The sequence below is a fragment of the Ceratotherium simum genome, chromosome 2, assembly GCF_057802395.1.
Source record: "Ceratotherium simum simum isolate JZ-2026a chromosome 2, ASM5780239v1, whole genome shotgun sequence".
In the NCBI taxonomy this organism is placed as follows: Eukaryota; Metazoa; Chordata; class Mammalia; order Perissodactyla; family Rhinocerotidae; genus Ceratotherium; species Ceratotherium simum.
This window is the reverse complement of record NC_141901.1, coordinates 90,395,446-90,420,312: the sequence shown is the minus strand read 5'-3', so window position 1 is coordinate 90,420,312 and position 24,867 is coordinate 90,395,446. Positions and strand designations below refer to the sequence as shown.

At 36.3% G+C, this 24,867-nt stretch overlaps 1 protein-coding gene across 2 annotated transcripts in view; it reads right to left on the bottom strand.

Moving 5' to 3' along the window:
- The window catches only part of NEGR1 (neuronal growth regulator 1), an 823,575-nt gene that overhangs the window by 93,922 nt on the left and 704,786 nt on the right, over positions 1 to 24,867 (bottom strand). Inside the window, exon 7 of one of the 2 annotated variants that reach the window (XM_087449002.1) lies at positions 13,164 to 13,205. The exons of the other annotated variant lie outside the window; for it this stretch is intronic. Within the exon in view, the coding sequence (XP_087305128.1) occupies positions 13,164 to 13,205 (42 nt within the window). The remainder of the gene's footprint in view (positions 1 to 13,163; positions 13,206 to 24,867) is intronic. 2 annotated transcript variants of the gene reach the window in all.

Genomic DNA, 24,867 nt, shown 5'->3' with positions numbered 1-24,867 from the left:
GATTTCAAATCTGCTTTAAGAAGGTGCAAGGTACTCTGCTTTTATTTGCAACCAGAAGCTTTCTGTCACTCTGTCCTGATCTGGTAAGCTTTGAAGGGATCATTGATCTATGGTTAGATGAGCCCATTGGAAATTTCTGCCTTTGCACAAGACCCATAATTTCTGCAATTTGCCAGAGTGGGGGACAAGTTAGCTATGACTTGCCACTCTTGGGAATTTTAATTAGTAGGCTAATGATATGGGAACTTCTAGAGTTGTTTTCTCTTACTTGAGCTTAGTTCCAGGGCCTTTAACCTGGGGCAGAGATTTATGTCTGAGTTGAGTCTTCCTTGTTCTAAATTCCTAGACTCAATGCAGATATTTCAGAATAAACTATATTCACAAAAGTGCTATGTACACATCTGACTGGGAAACAGTCAATTTAACTAAGCTCATAAGGAACACCACAGCAATTTCACAGCTGATTTAGACCCACACACCTATTATACCCTTTTTATAGGAAAGTCATAGAGTTTAAGAATTAGAAGCAAACTTTAAGATCATCTGGCCCAATCACTTCATTTTATAGAGTCTATAGTCCCAGGGGAATGAGAGTTCCCCGAGGACAGGGGCCACATCTTATTCATCAATGTTCTTGATTGAGTTGGGACATGCCTGAATCCCTAAACTAGTAATTGACTTGATTTCATGCGTTTTGGATAACTAACAGTATCCTAATCACTATACTATATTGCCTAAGTAGATCATCCTATTTCACTCAATCCTGAACCAATGAAATATTAAATTCAAATAGATAGTGTAGCATAGTGTGCTTCAATAACCAGGCAACAGGACTGAATTTTTCATTTTTCAACTGGCAGTGGCTATGAACAATTTCAATATGTTACTATTAAATTTATAAGAGCAACCTTTGTTCGAGGGATTAGTGAAAATCACACTCTGATGAATATCACTGTAGGAGGGAAGAAGACATTACAAAATTCCAACACAAATCAGTATGTGGAAAGGACACTTGTGAGTCTTCAGTAGAGAACACAGCACAGAAGTGCCACCTAGTGACTACGTTCTTCTGGCTGGGAAAAGCATAGATTTGTTAGCATGGAGAATGAGATTTGTATATATTTCAGGTCATCTTTAAATACATTATAACACAAACTGTCTATTCATAATGTGCTCTGCTCTGCCAATTTCAGAAGATAAACTGAGTAATGCTCTGCAAGCCTTTAAAAACCACAAAGGCAAAACAGTCTAAGATGTTTATCAAAGTGCTTTGCTCCTCGTGGGTACATATATCCTCACTTCTAAATAAATCCAACAAACAGAATTTCTAACATATGATGTGGTGAAAAGGATAGAACACATTTCTGCCTCCACTATTATATTTTAGGGTTATCTCCTAAGATTATTTTTTTATTTAGCACAGTGTGTAGCACATAATAGATACTTGATAAAGGATGTTTAATGAGTGAATGCCTTAATGAAAGGATAACTACATGAATTCTTAAACTTAAGGAATTTCAAGAGGGATGACATTACCTTGGAAAGTGGACAGGCCCGATTTATCCTCACTACCTAGACGACTAGTAGTAAGACAACCATCTGGGAATCTGGGTATAATCTCGTTTTGAAATCTGAGAGAAATCCTGAAATCAAGAGACTTAGGTGGTTCAACGTGAAGAGAGTGGTGGAAAAAGAGGTAAAACAAGAAAAGGGCCACAAAAGTTCTACGAATGAAATATGCAGATTGGAGAAATGTGTCACCATTTCTATTCGGCAGCAGAAATCACTTCTGATGGAAATATTTATTCATGTGTGTGGACCTAGTCCAGTTGTCATTATTAGTTGTAAAACAGGGAAACAAGGTGCGCCTGTCCTTCTTTCTCTCTCTCTCCTCTCTCTCCATCTCTCCATCTCTCTCTCTCTTTCTCCCTCCCTCTCTCTCTCTCTCTCACACACACACACAATGCTTTTTTAAAATCCACCCTAACAGTAAAGGTGCAGTCTCATATGCTCACAGGTGTGGTTGCGTAACAACTGTAACGCCCTGCTGACTTGACTGATGCTACTCTGATACTATACAAAGCAATAAGTAAATGTGATGGGCAGTTCACGGATTGGAAAGATTTTGGATGCCCGGCCGCATAATCAGAGGCGGAAAGTCCATGTGCCCATGAACCAATCAATGGTTTTTTGAAAACCATGAACATCATCTCTCTTCAAGACCTCTATGACACAAGATGTGATACTAAAGACTGCCATTCTGTTTGTTTGTTTAGATGAGCAAAAGATAATTGGCTCACTTCAGGAAGAAAACTAACTGGCATTCTATTAGGAAGAAAAGGCTCAAACAGCAGCCTCCCAATCTATAATTGGCTCAGATTTGTGATGATTATCTAGGAGACAAGCAGCAGATGAGTTTGGGTGGTTAGATCGTTGTGACAATGAGATGAGAATATAAGTAAAACCCCTAACATAACTCAGGAAAACCTTCTATAAAAAAATATTTGCTGAGTTGGTGGGTCCCTGTGTAAGACGTTTAACCTCTCTGAACTTCAAATTCCTTACGTGTAAACTGTTGATAAAAACAATTCACAAATCACAAAATTATTTTGAGAAGTAGATGTTTGTTGAAAATACTTTTAAAAACTGTAATTCACTTTGAAATATGAGCTATGTATATCACCATCTTCAAACAAAGCACAAAACAGCCTATTTGCACTTGCAAAGTTAGTTTACTTAAGGTAAGCAATGGGAGAAGATCATAGCTGGCTTCTACAGCTGACCAGATGATCAGGCAGAGGCCTAGGATCTCCATCCCTGGATTGAATGATTTATATGGCAACAGAAAGGCTCTCCTGCCTAATATTGTTCCTTCAACGTGCATGGTTAACTTTGAAATTTGCATCTTTAGAAATGAATTTGTTGTTGTTGGTGCTGTCGGGTCAATTAGGACTCCTAAAGACTACCTGTGTACAGCAGAGAGGGCCCCTGCCCTGTCTTTTTACACCATCCTCTCACCTTCCGGCACTGTATCAGACAATGCTCTGTTGCTGTTCATAGGGTTTTCGTGGCCAATTTTTTCAGAAGTTGGTGACCAAGTCCTTCTTCCTAGTCTATCTTAGTCTGGAAGCTCCGCTGAAACCTGTGCACCATGGTGACCCTGCTGGTATTTGAAATACTGGTGGTGGAATAGCTTTCAGCATCACAGCATCACACAGCCACCACAGTATGACCACCGACAGGTGGGTGGTGTGGTTCTCGATGGTGAAATGAACTCAGAACCCAGGCCTGCAGAGGTGAGAGCACTAAATCTTAATCACTAGACCATCAGAGCTGACTAGAAATAAATTATTTAGGGTTTAATAGGCAGCTTCTTTTAAAACACAAATATCCCTAGGAAGGTGCACATTTTAGGTTATTTTTCCTTGAGACTATCACACCAGCATGCACTGGTTTATCAACAGATCTACTAATAATAACTGGGTAAAATTGGTTCATTTCAGTGGGTCCTGGATTCTTCATACATTTCGCATCGTCCTGAATTCCTAGTGCAGTGAGAAGCTCTGGGCTGGGAGGAATGACTGAGGATATGAGTGTTCTATAAGATGCAAGGGGCAGTGAAGAGAAAATTGTGTTCTCCAAAGGTGGCCGAGAAAAGCAGAAATCAGAGGGCTTACCTCCCAAGCAATTTTACCCTATTCTCCTAAATGCAAAATCTCCATTAAAACACATTTTTTCCTTTTCAGTTTGTCTTTAATATTTTAGAATTAAAGCCAAATTAAAATATATGCATTCCTATTTAGAAGAACTACAAAGAAGCTTTTGCATGTTGGTTTTTACAGAATCCTGTGTCCAAGAACAAAGGAACTGTTGCCTACATGTATTATTGAAAGACTAATCACTTATTATACCAAAAGTCATTAACTCCAATTGTTTTAAGATTTGCGAGCATTTCTGATTCTTTCCTGTATAGATTCTTTCTCTAATTGACCAGTGGGCCAGTTGGGATTTATCTCTTACATTAAGATCTTTTAGTCTTTGTTTGTGTGTGTATAATATCAGCTCATTTGTTTTATAAAATATTGTTGGCAATAATGTGGCCTGACAAATATGATTTCTTTTTTTTGTGAGGAAGATTAGACCTGAGCTAACATCTGTTGCCAATCCTCCTCTTTTTGCTGAGGAAGATCTGCCCTGGACTAACAACCGTGCCCATCTTCCCCCAATTTATATGTGGGATGCCTGCCACAGCATGGCTTGATAAGCCATGTGTAAGTCCACGCCCGGGATTCGAACCTGTGAACCCCAGGCCGCTGAAGCGGAGGGTGCAAACTTAACCACTATGCCACCGGCCCAGCCCCTAAGTAGAATCTTTTTAACAGATATTTATACCTCTTCTACAATGAAGTAGGTGATTACAAACATTTAACATAAAATTGAAGTTCAAATAGCCCATATTCTCAAAAACTTATTACCTGAATATTGGAAAAATCCAGGGAGGCTTGATAGGTTCTGAGGGAAAGTATTAGATGTAGAGAAAAGGAATTATTTGATCACCTGATGTGGTAGGAACAATAATGGCCTCCCAACGATGTCCACATCCTAATTCCTGGAACCTGTGAATTTATTATACTACATGGCAAAGGGGAATTAAGGTAACAGATGGAATTATGGTTACTAATCAACTGACTTTACAATAGGGAGATTATGTTGGATTGTCTGGGTGGGTCCAATGTAATCACAAGGGTTTTTAAATGTGGAAGAGTGAGGCAGGAGAGTCAGTGTCACAGTGATGTGATAAGAGAAAGACTTTAATGCCACTGCCAGCTTTGAAGATGGAAGAAGAACATAAGTGATGCAATGTGGGCTAGAAGCTGAAAAAGGCAGATTTTTCCCTCTAGCCTCCAGAAAAGAATGCAGTGCTGCTGAAACCTTGATTTTAGCCAGTGCGATTCATTTCGGATTTCTGACCTCCAGGATTATAAGATAATAAATTTGCATTGTTTTAAGCCACTATGTCTGTGATAATTTGTTATTGCAGCAATAAGAAACTGATACACCTAGGAAGTCATTCATTCATCCATCCATTCATTCATTCAACAAATCTTGCCTGTCTCCTAAATGCAAGACACTGCCGCATTCGTCTAAACAGGGTTCAGTCAGTGGAGTTGCCTTTTGTTGATTTCTATTTTCTTTCTTTCCACCGCTAAACCAGGACTGATTAGATGAGTAATAAACTTTCCCTTTTTTATGGGGATTTTGAGAGGAAATTCTACTTTGTATCAGCCTTTGGTTCTCTCCTTTTTTGAGTATATGTATCATGGGAACACTTTCCTGATGTAGATCTGGGCTCTATGCTGGACTTGCAATAATGCATGTTTATTTCTTTTAAAATATAAAATATAAAGGTATGCATTTCAATTCTTCTAATTTTTCATCCCACTGAAATACTCCTCACATTAATTTACTCATTCATTTATGCATTCATGCAATGAGTTTGAATATTCCAGTCACTCTTTAAGACACTGTAGATAGATTTTAAAAAAAAAGAACGAACAAAAAACTAGCCTCCTTCTGTAAAGGATATTGCAGTCTAGAGGTGAGACAGATGCAGACCACCAAATATAATGCAAGGCATTAGGTGCTTTGATGATTGTGATATAACTCCATAATTTCTCGTATAGCACAATGTACCAGTATGTTCCCAGTAAATACTCATAAGGAACTCACACTCATAAGTCTATGTTATTCTAGGTATATAAAATAAGAGTAGTGGTAATCATTAGTAATTTTAATACTTCTGCTATATATCAATCATTTTATTTAACATATTAAAGGCTCATTATTAGTATCTGTGGTATTTGACTTTGAAGCATTGATCCATATGATTGGTGGTGCTTTACTCCCAGCCCAGAGTAAATCAAAACACCAATAGCCTAAAATGATTTTTTGAGACAGAGATGAAGATATGTCAAGGAAGAAAGGATGGAATAAACAGTGAGAGCAGAGAGTGGAGGGTACCCCATTTTTTTCATCTTTAAAAAACAAGCATCATATTCTAAATTGCATCATAGATTTCTTGCTATACTTTTATCTAGAAATTAATCAACTAATTATGTATAATTATAATTAATATCTGAATTCATTATATTCAGGCATATTAATTAGAATTTGAAATATATTCTGAGCTGTCTTGAATTCCTTACACTCTAACAATCAGAGAATAATGGAAGCTTGATTGTTTCAAATCAGAGAAAACCCCACAAACCTTAAAATAAATTTGGAAATAATACCACAAGTTTGATAGCTATTTTGCAAGAACTCATCACCAGCTCGTAGAGAGATGTTTGTACTCTGGTAGCCACTTTCCTAAGATGGCACCAAACTTGTAGCTAGGGACTGTGCATTCATAGACTTTGCTTGATGCCTCCTCATCTCCATTCTTACTTTTCTACTTTTATAGAATTATATTTGCAAAACACAGTAATATTATTCCCCTGTTTAAAACAAAACCAAACAAACATTGATTCCTTTCCCAAACAACAAGATAAAGTCCAAACCACTTGGCATAACATTTGGGGTATTTCCTCCACCTCTATTGGTGTCCCCACTATTTACAGAGAGAGGTGGGAGTCATCCTTGTTTGACTCTCTCCTTATCCTCCAAATCTAATTGATAGCCTAGTCCTGATAATTTTCCTTGTAAATAATTTTTGATTTGGTCCCATTCTCTCCTTGTTATTACTACTGTCCTCTATGAGGTTCTCATCATTTCTTTCCTGATATTATACAGTAACCTTTTCTAACGCCAGTCTTGTTCATATGAATTAATCATTTACCCTGACCCTCAGGGTCACACAGGAGCCTCACAATCAGCCCACATCTCAGGTTAAATAGACTAAGCTTCCAAGTGATGTACGCAATACGCCTCATGATCTTGCCGTGTCCGCTTCCCTTCTCCCACTGCACTCTCTGCTCAACTTACACTCCAGAAATTATTTGGAATTTCTCTCAAACATATTGTGCTGTTTTATGCCTCTGTTTCTTTGCCCAAGCTGAGCTCTCTGTCTAGCATCATTTTCCTCCTTTAACTCTATATTTAAACTACAAAATTCAGAAATCACTTCCTCCAGAAAGCCTCCATAAATTTCTGAAATTCTTCAGGCAGGACACACGTTCCCAGAGTGCATTACACTAATCTCTTTTAGAGCAAATATTGCATTATATTTTCTTCTTCCGTTTCCATGTGTCTCATCCATTGGAATGTGAGATTCTTGAGAGACAAGCAGTGGGCCAATCACTTTTGCATCTCTAATACATCATGCAGCGTCTGACACACTCAGGTGCTTAACGAGCATTCGGCAGCTCTTGGAAACTGACAGAAACTTCACAAGCTGACTTACCTTGTCAACTTCTACCAGTCTCCTCACTTTTCTTATGCTGTAACCTTATGGACCACATATGAGTTTGTCATCCATTCATCTACCCATCCATCCACCCATTCATTCATCCATCCATCTGTCCATCCATCCATCCACCTATCCATGGGTAGTCAAGTATATACCTTTGATCTAGGCATTGAGATTTTTCAATTTTGTATTTAGTAAACAAATGGATAAATTACCCAGACTTTTCTTGCTATCATGTAGGTACTTGATTTTTTGATTATTTTCAACCCTCTCTATTTCTGAATGAGTTTTACTGAAGCACACTACTGTTACTTATGAGATTCTTCTTATGCTCTAACCCTGTGGACTACACACGGGTTTCTAAACCATTCATTCATTCATTCATTTCTTGAGGAAAGATAACCCCTTGACAAGTGGACATTTTTATTTTCTAGCATAGAACATGGTGATGCAATTAAAAAACTGGTTTAATATCCTTGCTCAATTACCATAAGAAATGTGAGCATGAAAATTATTTTTAGGAACCTTTAATATCTATAGGCTGATGCAAGAGAGTGAGTTTTGGTTCAATTGGTAGTAAATTTGTATTTTTATTTTTTTGTTTTCTTTTAGATGAATTTAAAAAAATGATGAAGGTTAGATATGACCTAATGTAAACCAAAAGGTATTATGTAGTTAGTTGTCAGGAAACCTCCTGACATTTGTATTTAATTTTTGGTTCAGACGCTTTGTTGAGTGGTTCAGTATTTTTGTTGAAACCATCTGGTGTACATGGAGGACGATGCTAAGTACCAGGCACATAGTAGATAATACAGAGACAGAAATCAAATCAGATTTTACCTTCAGTTTTCTACACTTTCTACCTCTTTGAATTTTTAAGCATTTCTTTTGCTTGGGATGGTACCCCCATTCCTTGCCAACTATGCCTAATCTATGAAGATCCTGCCAATATATGTGAAGATTTCCTCCAGGCAAAATTGTCTGCTTCCTTCTCTAGACAGAAATTATAGAAACTATTATCTTGAGTAATGGTTAGTTACACATAGGCCTGTCTCCTTAATAGATTACAGACCCCCTTTAAGATAATAACCTTATGCTTCCAGCGCTCAGTTTCTGATACACTTGTTACTCAATAAATGTTTGCTAAATAATGAACAATAGCCTTCAGAGGAAGATAGGAAATAGCACTTCCTGGGATAAGTTGAATAAAAGGCACTTTCCTTTCTAGAAAAACCCAAGAAGCCAGCAAAGTGAAAAATTACTTGCAAAGGACATGAATCAGGAATTATTCAATTTAAAGTGGGATATCTTTACATAATGTGGTGTCTTCTGGTGAATTCAAATGATTCAGTTTACAAACATCACATTCCATTTTTTCAAAAATGATTTCTGTTTTTTAAAGTGAGGTACACATAGTTGATGATCAAGTATTGGGCATTTTAATTTTGATTTTACAGCATACTTGCTGAGGGATCTTGGGTAAAACAATTGTTTTGTCTCTTTCCTCAGCTATAAAATGGAACTAGCCTTCTTGCATGGACTTAAAAATGATCTTAAAACACCGATAAATACAATGTGCTTAAAAATAGCCATTTTTAAACAGTGACATTTTCCAAGTCCTACTGAAGGGTCTCCATTGACTTTTTTGCCTGTTTCTAGACATGGAAAAATCAGATTTTTAAAGTGAATTTTCATTTGTCTAATGATTTATAAATAAAGCCATCTTTTTACTACGAATGACAATGGCATGGAGTTAAACTTATTTACAAAATAACCATTTTTAATTGATGAATGCTGAAGATTATTTCTAGGGACAAAGTAAGGACAAATGTTAGGTGAGGCATCTGTAATACATTAACAAACACCAAATTTTAATCCTCCACCTATAGACTAAAAAAGGTTGGCTGAATTAACGTTTATTAAATTTTTTTGAGTCTACATGGAGCCAAGTGAATGCTGATTTGGCTGAACGGTTCACTTTTTGAATGATCACCTGGACGCTATGTAGATAGTTATAACCTAGGAATGTAAAACCAGAATTAGAGCATCATTGTGAATTTGATTCTAGACTAGGGATTGACTTGACTCACTGGGCTCAAGGTCACAGCACAGTAGAGAGTACTTGTTTATTGTGTACTCAGACAGACAGGCTGCGCTAGGAAAGCAATAGATAGTTCTAGGAATACTAATCTGTCTTATTCAAGGTAGACAGACTTCAGCCTTAACCTCCTTTCCATCTTTGAACAAATAAAAGTCAAATATTAACATTAAAATATACTTCAAAAGTGATCACAAAAATGTAATTTTTTTTTAATTGAATGAAAGTGGTTAAGCTGCTTTAACAGGATGCTGTTGTTCCTGGCCTGATGGTAGAGGCATTTCTAAGCTTCAAGACCATTACCCAGAATAGCATAGGATCTAGCATGGCCATTACAATAAAAGTAGTCTCAATTTTCAAATTCGCTACCTATCTCATTCATTGTGCAAAATGCCCCTTACCTTTCAAACTTTGAGACTCTGAGACTGATCAAAAAAGAGGTTTCTTTTGTCCTTATTACTTACTATATTTCACGGCCTTTTCTTGAATAATGATGTTAATAATTCAATTTTCATTCCCTTCAATTGAAACAGATTCTGACTTGTCAAAAATATATAAAAATCTAAGTTATGACTTCAGGACCTTCATTTCTTTAGAAATTATGGATATAAATGATATAAATCTACTTTCTTCAATATATTTTCAATGTGTCCAATATTTTCATAACTATATCCACTTTATCTCTGCTTTAACTCTCTGGCAGTAATATTACAAAATATGAGATCTGTCTTGAGTTATTTTACATTCTCTTTTTCCACTTACGTAGAACTGGTAAATGGACTAGTTTGAAAATCTGATATTTCTTAACCCCTGAATACTTTTGTGAGAATTCTCATTTACTATTTTTATTTGGATAATGTGGTGTTAAAGCTTTGTTTTAAATGACTGGGACTTTTAACAGCTTGGCTTTATTCACAGGATAAATTATTTTCCATCTACCTTTATGATCTTTTGCTTAGTTATATATTACAAATTCTTCTCTTTTGTATCTTGCATAGCTGACTGCACATACTTTTAAAAGATTTATCATTTATACCACTTGGTAAATCCTGCTGAAATCACATGCTATTCAAATCCCTGAATAACCAAACCATTCTCAGAGACCTTTAACAATTCACAATTAATGAAGGAGGAGTTTCATTGAAAGCTGTGTTTGTTTTTCCATCCTTCAATTCAATTCAATTCAACATATATTTATTAATATTTCTAAAATAATATTTTTTCAAAAAGCTTGTATTGTCTTTTTTAAAGGCTTCAGTGCTAAGGAATTCAATTCTAAACTATTTGTCATGTGCTCATAGTTTCAAAACATTGAACCCTAGCAATGAATTGACCAATCTGGGGTCAGTGGCTGTTTGACCAGTTGAATGGCTGTTGTTTTAGGCATTCTATAGGCAGTGGAAATAATTATAAGGTCTCAGAGTACTTGAGAGACTATATAGGACAATTTATACATAGTCCAATATATCTATAAATATGTATTATATATATGTATATTTTACAGTATATATATATATATATATATATATGTGTGTGTTATACATGCATATTTTTCTCAAAATTTAACCTGAACTTTTATTAAACTTACTATGTACTAGACACGCTTATAGATGTTTTACCAATATCTAGTAAGTCAATTTTCATAATCACTCTTTGTGGTAGGTATTATTCTTACCCCACCCCAGTCCCATTTTACAAATGAAGAATCTAGAGAGAGGTTAAGTAAGTTGATTACATTTACAAAGCTGAAAGGTAGGACAGCCAGTCTTCAAACCTAGGCAGTTGGCACCACAGTCCACGTTCTTAACCCTTACACTATGCACTGTTTGAAGAAATATGAATCTTTACAGAGGTAAGAGCAAGTTCTTTGTTTGCTTAATGACATGTGAATTTTTTTGTAAGAGTCCCTATCATTGAGAATTTTGATACAGATGGCCTACTGAAAAAGAGCCTTTTTATACTTATCTTCAATAAAACTTTCTCCAAAAACACAAAGTCAGCAAATACTATGTTAATGAATGCCACCAGACACCACTTAAAATACTTTGCATTCCACTCTTCTTTATTTGAATAAATAAGGAAGATAATCTATCCTTTTAATTTATGAGGATTTTATCCAGAAATTAGGGCAATGGCTTAAGAAGGAGAGTAAATACTTAACTAATCTTCACTTCAGTCTTCTAGGTGACATAGTGATGTGGAAATTACTTAATATCCTCTTTAAAGTTGATGGAGAAAGAGAGATCAAAACGTTTACTAACAAGGTTAATAACTCTGAGATCTCATATGAACATAACTCTGTGGAGGCCATCGGTATTCATAGCAATAGGACTTAGTGAGTCTTTATATAAGTTAAGAGAAAAATCAGATTCAAATGACTAATAGTTCTAATTATATTAACATGGCACTCAAACTCGGGAGGCTATTAACCCTATCTGTAAAATGGGAAACTGTTATTAATCATATAACTTAAACTTTGTATGCATCAACTAGAAAATAATCTAAAATAGACTATTCAGACATGCTTTGGTTTGAGAGGTTATGAAAATGTATTCTATAATTTGACCAGAAAGTGTTATATTATGAGATTCTTTAAATACATAATCATAGACTTGCTCAAACTTGTTTCATTTGGGGGGTGGGGGTAATTCATAATCATCTAAAGTAATTTTAAGCATTTTTGATTGATTACAATTTGAGATAGAATTTTTTCACTTCTAAAACACTCAGTTTCTCAGATCAGCAAATCCTGTTTTAGACTAAAATTTAGTGCCATTTCTGGAAAGAGAGAAAAAACAACTATTTAACCAACTTATACCTCTTTATGGGTCGGCAGCATCAACAAATCCTTTAACTCAGCAGTTACAAGAAATCCCTGTGAACTTTTCAAAGCTAAAGAACTTTAGCAGTTTCACTTTCTTCTTTAAATAGCCAGCAGCCAACATTCAAAATGAACTGCTAAATTCCTATATAACAAGATAAAGGTTGTTTCTAATATCAATAGCTTTTATCTCAATTTCATGTCACCCAGAAATGTTCACAGTTGAAAATAACGCTTAAAAACACACTTACAGCAATGGCCTATCTTTTCAGACTGAGTGTTTGTGGTTGAATTAGGAACAGTCTGAAAATAAAACACAACTGAAATAAGTCCTTTGACTTGACAGTTTCAAGAGACCAAAATCTCCTACTATAATATTCCAAGAGTGGAAGTATAGGTTTTCCCCCAGCTATTGTTCCCTTTGGAAGTACTAAATGCTGTTCTGTTTCATAATGATTTTATAACAATGAAATACCACACCAAAGTAAATAGTTTTTTGATAGCTACTCAGAAACCCTTGTAAAATCTCTACAGCTCTTTTTGCAAAAATATTGCAGAAGCTAATCGCCTTGTAACTATTCCACAAGATGACACAGATTTATTGCATAAGCCCTAAAGAATGAAGTAAAATATGTTAGTCTCCAATCAGGGTCAGATCACAAAATCCACAGGGAGGACAAATCACAAATAATAGACGAGGACAAGTAACAGACATCACAGCAGTGCCGCGAGCATGCGGCCCATATTCAACTGGGGTTATTTCTGTGATGATGCAGAGGTTTTGTTTAATGGAGAAAGTACCCAGACATACTTTGTGAATGTATGTGGATACTGACCTGGACTTGTGACAGGACTAGAGGTAGTAGGCTCAATAATTTCTACAAAAAGGGAAAAGGAAAGAAAAGAAAAACATTTTGTGTATTAATCATACATAAAAGACAAACACTCATGAGACAATCAACAGTCATGCAACATATACACAGGTGGTCTTTCATTAGAAGGCTTCCCTGACCATGGAAACCACTGAACCAAATCCAGTCTCTGAGGTTGACACAACATCCCATCACTGTCTTTGGTATTAAGTCATCTTTCATTCTGAGACAACATTTAGCAGTTGTTTCCAAGTTCTAGTCTATAGCTTCAAGTTATGTTGTGCTAAAGTTAAGGGCCTGCCCTTAGAGTTCTCAAGCAACAGTTTTCAAAGCTTCCTTCTAGAAAAATACTAAAATCTACATGGAGGATGCCTACATCTGAGAGAGCTGATGCCAGTTCCTATAAAGTCATTCAATCAAGTGTTGCTTCTTAATATGTACCAAAAATTAAAATCGTGGGTAAAATTCAAATGATCTCAAAATGTCTTTTTGAAGATTAATCTCAAATTTTACAAGCACATCTACAGAATTTGGCCACTTAGAGGACGAGTTATGGCTGCCTTTATGTCTCTGTGTGAAAAGTAAACACACACACACATTTACACAAACATGTACACATTTTGAATGACTTGAAATGTATTTGCGTGTCAACAAGGCACTGCTGGCTATAGTCTAGGCTTAATTAAAGGGTAACTTTGTCATTGGTGTTTCAATATAATTTTCCAGCAAGTAACTAACAAATAATAAACTCTATGGCATTTTAAATAATGTATGTACTTTTATTTAAGATAGCCATTTTAACTTATCTTTTAATAGGACTGTTTAATAGGATTTCAAGTGTTAAATGACAGTGAGCATAAAAATAACAGTAATACAAAGATTAAGTGTCATCACTGGTAATTCTAAAGGATATAAGCAACTTTTAATGAGGGAGAATGGAAATATCAGGAAAACATGGCGTTCTTGAGGAACTCTAATAATGTAGTGGTCTGAGAGACTTGTTTCAGTACTTATACCTCACAGGTAACCTACTCCTCTCTAACCTAGTTAATAACCTAGTTATAATAGCAAAAACCAGTCTAAACAAACGCAGTGAGTGTGGCTGTAAGACGTAAAGCAGAGATGCTCATGCAAGATCTTGTCTCTGAGCATGACCTACAAGAGATTTTGCAGGGCCAAAAAAATCTTTTTTTTTTGGCCAACCTCTTTGGGGCTTTTGCTGTCTTTCACTGATTCTTCCTCTGGGAAGGCTGTGGCATTTCCCAATTCCATTCAGTAGTGAACTCACATTCCTTCCCTAATAGTCTAGTTCACCTACTGGTTTGAATAATAAAACCCTATAAAATGAAGGTTCCAAAACACATTTTTGGGTGCCAATTATTTGGGGGACTAAAGTGTGTATGTGTTCTGGTCTGTAGGGCTGATTCCCTGGGTGCTTTTTTGACTGTTCTGGGCCAATAGATCATGCAAGATGTTCAGGACAGCTGACAAGGATCATGGCCTAGGTTACAACAGATCTGGGATGGTGGAATACAACTTTTGAAGACAGACATTCTCAAATGGCCAAATAAGTAGATAATAAGCTACAATTGAAAATTCAAAAGTCCAGCCATCCATCTGGCAGTGTGATTTGGTGTTGCTGAGAAGGTTAAACTTACTAAGGCAACTCTGCATTAGATTACTTAAAAATGTGGGAATTTCTCTATTTTCCTTTTCCAAGGACAGCAATTAATGTTTCAATTCCTTCTATGTGTTAAGCAATATTCTAAGTGCTGGGATTATAGCAGCTAATAAAATAGTTAAAAATGCCTGGTCTCATGGAGCCTGTGGGCTGTATAATGTAGGGCTTTAAAATATTAGAACATTCAATTCTTATACCAAAATTCTGTTATTTATAGAAAATTAAAATTTGAAATAAAAAATCATAGAGAAATGCTGCTCTAATTTGGAAACTGTTCTCTTAGGCTGGCATAAACCCTCAAATATTTTTATGCTATCATGTTTTTAAATTTAAAGAAAGCTTCTTCAAAAATAATGAACATGTATGTTAAACTTAGTTTAATGCTATATAGTAAATCTCATTAATATACACTGAGTGTGTATGCAAATGAAGGTATTTTGTAATTCAAACGAGAAATGAAATCATAAAATGGCTTGGTAGAAGCTTAATCAGAATATTTATTCATGGGAAAACTAAATTCCGTAGGGCAGTGAACAGAGTTTTCTAAGTTCAGTAATTTGGACATTTGAACTTCAATTTCCTCAACTGTTTGACTTCCATAGTTTTGAATTTCTAATGCAGATTTGAGAGATCATTGACAAAGATGGCATGGCATATAACTGCAACTTCATCTCATTGCAAGGATGGTAGAAACACATAGCTATCCCATTGAACCAAGCTCTTAATTGTACTTGCTTATGTAGAGCTAGATTGCTTATAAAAGCCACGTTGTCTCATAAAAAGGGCTTTTAAAAGAAGATAGAAATTTAGTGCATGAAAAATTATGTTGCACACAGGATCCACTCCATAATTTTAGTTTCACATTCAATACAAAATATGTTTTCCCACATCCGCCGAGATACAGTAGAATCAGTAGTAAGGTAATTTTATATAAAACAAGAATTGGGACCAGAGAAGTTGGTTGAGTTGGAGGTTCAGATTATAAAAAGCTGGGGGTCACACATGGGGCTGGCTGGGCATGAAGCAAAGAGAAACCAGAGTGAGCGAGGTCAAGGCACTGAGACTGGGAAAAGCTGGTGCTGAGAGTTGTGGGTGATGAGATTCCTTGATGTGAGATGGCTTGGTGAGCTGGAAAGGACCCAGATAAAACTGGGATCAGATCTCAAACCTGCTATTATTCAGCTGCCTGATGGTGAGCCAGTGAATGAATCTCTCCAAGCCCAGTGTCCTCATTTATCGAATTTAGATGACAGCTCCTACTTTGTAAGGTTATTGGTAGGATTAAAGGTACTTTATACAATCGAGTGAGGGTGAGTAGCAGTACCAGTTTTTGTTGTCACCTATAGAAGGACATGGAAAAATCAGTATTTGAATCAATAAAGAGAAAATTAAGTAGAGTTTTAGGATCTGGGGAGAGTTTAACTTTACCTAGTAGAAGCAAATAACAAAATTCCACCTAGAATGTGGACATTAATTTTTTCCAATTAAAAGCATTAATATATTATGCTTTGGGGTAATTCTTCAGCAGTCATATTTGGTCTTAGAAGATAACTATAGAATCCAATGTATTTTTAACAGTTTCGATTTAGGTAAGAATAGAAATCTGTAGATTAAGATCTTATAATTTTTGTGAAGGACAAATGCACTTTAATTTTTAAATGGGAATTTTGTGCCAAATTGTAGGCATATATTATGAACATATACAGAAGTATTTAAAATTAAACTTTTCCTCTTTTTAACTCCAAACAAATTAGAATGATCCCACTAACTCAATATAGCCAAGTTCTTTTTTTTATAAAATAATATTTTATTATTTAGAAAATACAGTCTAGGTAAGACTTGAAGCTGACTAGATCCAATAAATCTGCTATAGATTTCCTTACACTCTTCAAATATCAATTCAATTTTTCAGAAACTACTTTTTCAATAGCTGTTATAACAACAGAAATTATTATTATTATATTAATTACACTTGCTGACATTTATTGAACTCTTACTTTGTGCTAGGCACAGTTACAAATATTAACTCATTTCCTTCTCCTAACAACTCTGTGAGGTACATACCATTATTAATTCCTCTTTTACAGATAAGATAGTGGCGCACAGAGGGGTTAATCATCTTGCTCATAGTCACACAGCTAATGAGGAGTAGAGATGGGATAAATGCTGTGCTAGGATCTCTTAGCATTCAATTTTCTCATCTTCCAAAAGAAATACCCTGCTCACTTTTATTATATCTCTAATTACTTAAATGGGACATTCCAATGCAAGAGATCTTACAATTCTTCACTAATCCTAGCTTTCCCAGTAATAGAGTTTTTCTATTAGAGGTAGCTGATAATAAGTTAGTGGCTTCTGTCATAATAAATGGAAGAGAGGCAAATGCAAAGTTAATTCCTGGAGGTTTCTATAATAGAGGACTTTGCGTGGAGAAAAGGATTTATAACACATGATCCTCCAATCTTGTTCTCATATTCCAAGCCAAAACCAAATATAGTTGTTTGCTTCTGTATAAGGTTTGATGTCATGGAGGGACAATTCTCCAAATAGCTCAGCAGATGTTATCATAACTGGATTACACATTCAAATAAGAATCTTGAACTTGTAAAGCCCCACTCTGTCAACACAGAAGTTCGACCAGACATTGCTTGGCTTTCAAGAACTCTGGTTGCTTTTATATGGATCAGATTTGAGCTGTGGTTCCGTGGTCTTAAAAATCAACTTGTAGCAGTGAAATATTCTTCAGGAGGTGCCAAGAGGGCTTTCCTGATGAACAACAGTAAAAGTTCTCAGTGAGACTTTCTTATGTCTCATTACATGGAGAGTCAGAGTGAGCGCTCCAGGGTTAACAGCAGAATATATCGTTGTGGGCCATTGCATTTACTGTAGGGAATGGCCTCAGCAAAGAGAGGATTTTAATTGTACGTAAAACAGAGGTGAAGAGAAGTTCACCAAGACAGACATTTCAACAGTTATATGGGAAAATGAGGTATGGTGTAAAACAAGATTTTACTTCATTAGTAAATGTGATTTTGGCCATGACAGGAGAAAATGTTATTAAAACAAGGTATTAAGGAAACTGTGTTATAAGAAGGAGCCATTTATAATGACCCTTTCTATAGACCTTGTTAATTATTGTTTTGTAACTCTGCATACACAATATATTGTTAGAACTGTCCAGTATCAAACCCCTTCATTTCTATGTATTTTGGAATGTCACATTGGGTTTCTAGGTAGTCATTTTATCTTTATGTTATTACACAGCTGTGATGTGTGTGAGCTATCTTGTAGACTGTCGAGAGATAACATGATTGTGTGTTAAGACACGGCAGAAATTAATCCTTTTGGTTGCCATGGTTTCATCTGAAAGCTTCCAATCATTGCGGAGTGGGAGCAACGTCATTTTCACAGTAGAATGAAGAGCGTGTTGCTGTGGAACGACCAGAGTTAGCGCTGATGGAAGCCTCAGAAGGTGGACTGTGAGCTAGGTCAGATGCAGAAGGCAGAAAAGGCAGCCTTTCCTTTTTACCTTTATGGGGAGACCCATAAAGTACACATCAGGCTTTTTAGGGCCCTGGAATAGCAGAGACTTTGTGCAGAGAGGACAATTTAGGCATCACACTTTTGCCTCCAGGGAAGAAATGCATGATCTATGAACATTCATGGAGTTTAGGTGACCTCAGTGACCAGGCGGTATTACTGTCTAATATAGACAGCACTGTTGGAGCAGTCGGAAGACACGTTCCATCCCATCTGTCAACCTTAGGTGTGGGACTCTAACCCAAGCTCTGGATTTCACTTTTCTGATATATAATTAAGAAGTTATAATAGTTGGCCCACATACTTCACTGGGTTATTTTTGTTGCCATCACATGGTTGTTGTTTAAAAGATGGTTCAACACAGTGGTTAATAACAGAGGTTCTGGAGGAAACCTACCTAGGACCAAATCCTGGGTCCAGTAGGATACTCACCCTCTCTAAGTTTGTGCAGTTAATAAAATGCGATAATGAGACTATCTACCATTCAGCATTGTAGTGAGGATAACCAAGATAATGCATACAAATCACTTCACCCAATGACTGCCTGGCAAATAAATAATCATGGCTCTATAAAAGTTAACTTTTTTTTTAATTGAAATTATGATAAATGACTTTTGAAACTATTACAGCACTAACAACACTTTATGTTATTATAAGTGGGTATCATATAATTCAACCTTAAAAGTAAATTTTTTCCCCCAAGAAAATAATTTATATTAATGAAAAAATTGCAAAAATATTTGCAAATGTTTACAAAGGAAAGCTTACACGTTAACATTAGCCGCACTCAACCACGAAAAATTCACTGTAACTTTACAAATGCACAAGATTATTCTGCCTTTATTTTGGAGGAGAAGCTTTTGTGCCTAGTGGAAGGAATATGCTACTTGTAGCTACTGTTTGCAGATGTTTGAGTGTGTATGTGTATGAGACGGGGTAAAGGATTGATGGAAGTGCAAGGATTTGAGGCTTGCACTAAGTATCTCTATATGTGTGTGTACCTCCAGGATCCATTGGTAGACAGAGCCCCGTGTCATAACTAGAAAAGATGCATGTCTGTTACTATCCTAGGAAACATCCTGAGGCAGTATAAATGTTACTATACTTGATCTCGGTCAAAACTACTTCTCTGAATATAAAAATATTCTCTCAGGAAACCCAAAGCCAGTTCTGTTACTAGTGAGGAAAACAGTTTCTGTAGTAACAAAAGGACATTAATAACAAATGATGCATTCATATGTTTAATAATATTAATAAAATAACTTTTGAGACTTATATTCACAGTTGCCAAAGTGTATTTCTCTACTGGATGAGATTTTGAGAGAACAATTTTGGAAGAGTTTTGATCCATGCTATGGATTACTATGGATTGAAATGTGTGTCCCAGACTTCTAAGTAAACTATTAGCTTTCAGTAAATATAATACTGACTCAAAAGGCTATAGAGAAACTCTGGGTTTTAGTGAATATTTCCTATGGCACTCGGATGCCAAAGACTGTGTGACTTTCATCATTATATAGAGAATTTCTGGAGAGGATCTGATCAAAATGTGATGTTATTTCTGAAAAATCCCTCCCCAAATTCACAGAAGAATAAACGTCTCAGCCTTTAGCAAACACACTTGGTTTCCTCTATCATACAAATTAGAATGAAAATCAAAGTAAAAGGAACGTACTTAAGGATAAAACAAGGATCCAAAAGAGGAGTATTAACCACTTCACAAAAGTACATTGTATTCATCCCATGCAAGGAAATGCAGATCCTGGACACCTAGTAATTAATACTTGGACTATTTATTGTCTTGAACCTGCAAAATCCTAATTACTTCCAAGGACTGAATTGCAACTTGTGAACTCTTTCCAATTCTTCCCCACATATGACTCTAAAGAGGAATAGCTTTTAGTGACTGCCTCTGGATTTTTGTTGGCATAGGGATCCCCAAGGAGTTGGCAAATGACCAGTTGCTTATGGTACCCATTTCAAGGCATTAGCACATTACTCATCAGTTTGACACGTTGGATCTAAAAGGTAGTTTGGTGAGTTCAAATCAACACTACTACCTAAGACTTAGCCATGAACGTATGTCTTCAATACGGTTAGAGTCATACCAGAAATGGATTCAAATCTCTGCCATATACCAACTATGAAATCTTTTACAAGTTAATGATCATAGGTAAGATGGGTTTTTCAAGATGAGTAACCAAGACGAGACACATAAAACAATGACCGGCATATAGAAGGAAGATATCAACTTTATATTCTTCCTCTCTGATCAAGATCCAAAAAGTCTAATATTATGGAAGAAAGCTCTTATTATCTAGCTATTCCTAGGCCCTATTTGGACAATATATTTGCAAACAACTGAATAATAAAGAAAAAAAAACTGAAAAATAGTAGTAAAAAGGCAGCTTAAGGATGATGATAAACGTCCCTCGAGTATAGGCTCCACCGAAGATATGTTGAATGAGTCCACCTGGTGACCAGTGTGAAACGGCCTGCAATGGCACACTCTTTAACAAAGAAGGATGCTATGGGATATCTGTTACAGGCACTGTAGGGAGTCTCGCTCACGTGTAGCTTCCGTGAGCCAGGTGAGGAAGGACAGGTTCAACATGGAACAGAATAGGCTGGCACAATATGTGTTACTACAGTCGTCCCAATGCTCTATTTGAAGCCATGTGGCAACAATATAGCTTTCTAGGATGCCAGTGCTAGCAGAAAACCAGGCCTGCCAAAGAGCCGCTATACCATTGGCTCAGCTAAGGAAAAATACCAAAGGCCAGGGGCAAAGTCTTGAGAGGTGACCACAGAGGCTTTCCTAGAGAAAAGCTGCGTGATCATTGCCACACTGATAAATCAGATTATTTTGGAGTTACTACTTCCTTTTTCAATACACCTTTTGAGTGTATTCTACTTTCCAGACATTATGCTAGGTGTGTTGATACAGTGGTAAATAAAACAAATTCCCTTCTCTGTAAAATATATTGTAAGAGAGATTGGCAATAAGTAAAAACAACAAAATAAATACAAAATTTATACTGTAGTAAGAACTATGGGAAATAAATATAGAGTAATTTAGGAGCATGCAGCAGGGGAATCTATCATGTAATCATGATACATAGTTAGGGAAATCCTCTCTGAGATCTGATACACTAAATTTTTGTTTTCATATTTGAATTATGTACTTTGTCCAGGCTGGTGACAGACAGCAACAGAAGGGGATGTCAGATTGCTTGTGCGAGCCTGCTAACAACAAGTTTAGCTACAGTATAGTCTGCACTGGGCAATGCTCTTGAGAATATAAGATGTTAAGAGGGCATGACATGATGTACTGTCTGAATAGCAAGGTCCCAAGTAAATAATCCCAGTTAGAAGCAGAGGATGGTATAGCCTGAATAATTCTTAGAGGCTATCCTGATCCCACTAGTTCATCTAACAGATGAGGAAATGAGGCCCACACACATATGCGATGTGCCGAAATCATACAGCCAGTCTATTACAGAGATGGAATTAGAAGCCCAGTCTTTTCACTCTCAATCCAGTGACAATGAAGAAGAGAGAAACCTTTGCAATGCTCTACCCAACAACATTAGCCTAACGATGGCAAATCAAAGAGAGCCAAGTCTCCTTAGTAATGTGGCAAGGCAGGTGGTATCATAATTTCACTCCTGTCATAACATTTGGTCCTCATAACTCCATGAGGCACGGAGAGCAAGAGACTGAACATCAAGGACTGCACAAGCAATTTTACTTGGTGTCAAAGTCTGACCCAACCAATTTTGGATCACATTTAACTCAGGAAAAAATTTCCACTTTGTCTTAAATTGACTTGAAAAAGTGCAAATATGTATATGTATATATAATAGAGTGTAAGCTGAGTATATATATACATCTACACATATACATACACGTATATATGTATGCACAGTCACTCATTGCTTAATGACAGGGATATGTTCCAAGAAATGCATCATTAGGCGATTTCATTGTGCAAACATCACAGAGTGTACTTACACAAATATGGATGGTATAGCCTACTACACACCTAGGCTCTATGGTACTAATCGTATGGAACCACAACTGTCTATGTGGTCTGTTGTCCACCGAACAATGCTATGTGGTGCATGACTGTATGTGTGTGTTATATGATATGAATGCACATGACATGATAAACATTTTAATTTATTTCCTGCCTTTCTCACTAGAATATAAGCATCACAAAGGCAGGAACTTTGTGTCTTTTGCTATTGTATTTTCAATACCCGGAACACTGCCTGGGACATAGTAGATACTCAATAAATATTTACCAGATGAATGAAAGAACATGTATACAATTGCATATATTTACATGCGGGCATTTGCTCACATGTAAATGTTTTGATGTGGGCATTTGTAAATATATACATGTCATGCACACGTGACAACACCCCAAAATCTGCTGGAACAGGAGGACTTGTGGAGAGTAGTGACTCACATACTCCAACCAAACATCTTAAGGTTACAGTTTGAACAGTTTCCCAAGATGAGAAGAGTTCTATTATTGAGCCCAAATGGAAGTTTCAGCTTTGCCTGCATATAAAAGCTTTTTTTAAAAAAAAGATTTTCTTTTTAATTACGTAGGATTGAAGCAATTATTACCATGCAAATTGAATAGTAAAGACTGACCAAGTACTTGATGCCCTGACCATACGATAATTTTCCCATGTTTTATTCTCCTGCCATTTAATTGCAAAATGTTTCATTATCACAAAGAAAGAAAATGCAGGAGGGCATAACAAGTTGGATATAAAGGTGTCCTAACTGCACAATCCATTGTACATACGTAAAAGAGATACATATGATTTCGGTCAAGTTTGGTTTTAGAGAACAAACTGGTTTCAAACTCAGTGCATCTAGGTTTAGCTTGGTCTGTATCTTCTAGTAGATGTTAATAATACTGAGACCTTTAACAGATTCAGAAACAATTTAAGTTTAAAAATTTGAGCAGAATATCAGTTATGACTGATTTTTACCACAAATTACATATTTCAGTGAAGCAAGTTATTCTTAGGCACTCAAAATTAAGTTCCTGGGAAGTGAATCCAGGGTGTAGGATCAGTTGGCTAAGTTGGATAGAATGCTGAGCCATTGAAATCACACTAGGTTTTAGGCCTCATATGAAGTCAAAGCAGTTGTTCTGGCATTATTTGCTTGTTTGACATCCTTCGTTCACCACAGCTGTATTTGAGGAGGAGGCACTCACAGAGGCAACTGTCAGAGACCAATCTTGTCTGTATATTGCCCTGCCAAATTCAGTAACTCCTCAACCTTCCTTGAACGTGTGGACTCTCCCTTTCCTTCCTACTCACTAAATGTTCCTATCATTTGCTAAAATAGTATATGTTTTAGGTGACTTCTTTGTTTAAAGTTCATGTATCTAAATTACTTAGTGTATTTTTGCCAAATTAACCTTAGTTTTGCACTAACAGTGCCTAGGGGCAATGGATGACAGGAAAAAAAAAATCCATGCTAGGAGCCAGAAAACTTGAGTTCAGGTAGTGTCATGTAGGTAGGTGGTTTAGTAATTTTGGGCAAGTTATAAACGCTTCGAGCTCCATTTTGTCATGTAGAAAAATGAGAAAAGTAATATATACCTCTTTTATCTCACTGTGGTAACATTGGGTACATTAAATACCTTCTCTAGGCTTCAGTAACCTAGCTGTAAAATGGGGAAAATAATAACTTACGCATAAGGTGATTGTGAAAAATTAAATTATTTCTGTAAAGATTTTAGCATAGTGCCTGGTACATAATAGACACTAAAAAATGTTAGTAATTATCATTAATATAACTTAGATAGATTACATATATGTTACATATTAAGTGTTACAATTATCATTCTCTTCTATCTAACGACAGCCCAGGATGGAAAATTGTTAGGGAGGCGGATGGGAGTAGCTACAGTTGGTATCAATGAGTACAGTTTATAATTCCATTGAGATTCAATTGACTTTATAGGAACACAATGAGCTATAGTGGAAAGAAGGTAGTGTTGGGAATCCATCCCAGGTCTGTGATTATCTCTGCAGCCCTGGGCAACTTATCCAACCTCTCTAGGGCCATTTCCTCAATCAAAACGTGGAGCAGAGAGCAAGAGAGAGGAAAAAACACGTCAGGTGCCACACGCTAGCTGGGATCAGAACCAAGATCAGAATTCAAGCTTTCTGACTGTTAGTTCAAGGCTCCTGCTTTAGCAGCTGATTGGCTGCTGGCTCCATCTGAAGCACTTCATAATTAGTTCATGCTACAAGGATGATTAATTATTATACCTCAAGGGCTATGTTGGATGCCAGAGATATAACAGTATGCAGGAAGAGATAGTTTCTCTGCCCTGATGAAGCCTAGTCTAACAGAGAGGAGATGTCGAGGGTGTGGGTTCCATGTTGATTTAGGGAACCTTGCCTAAGC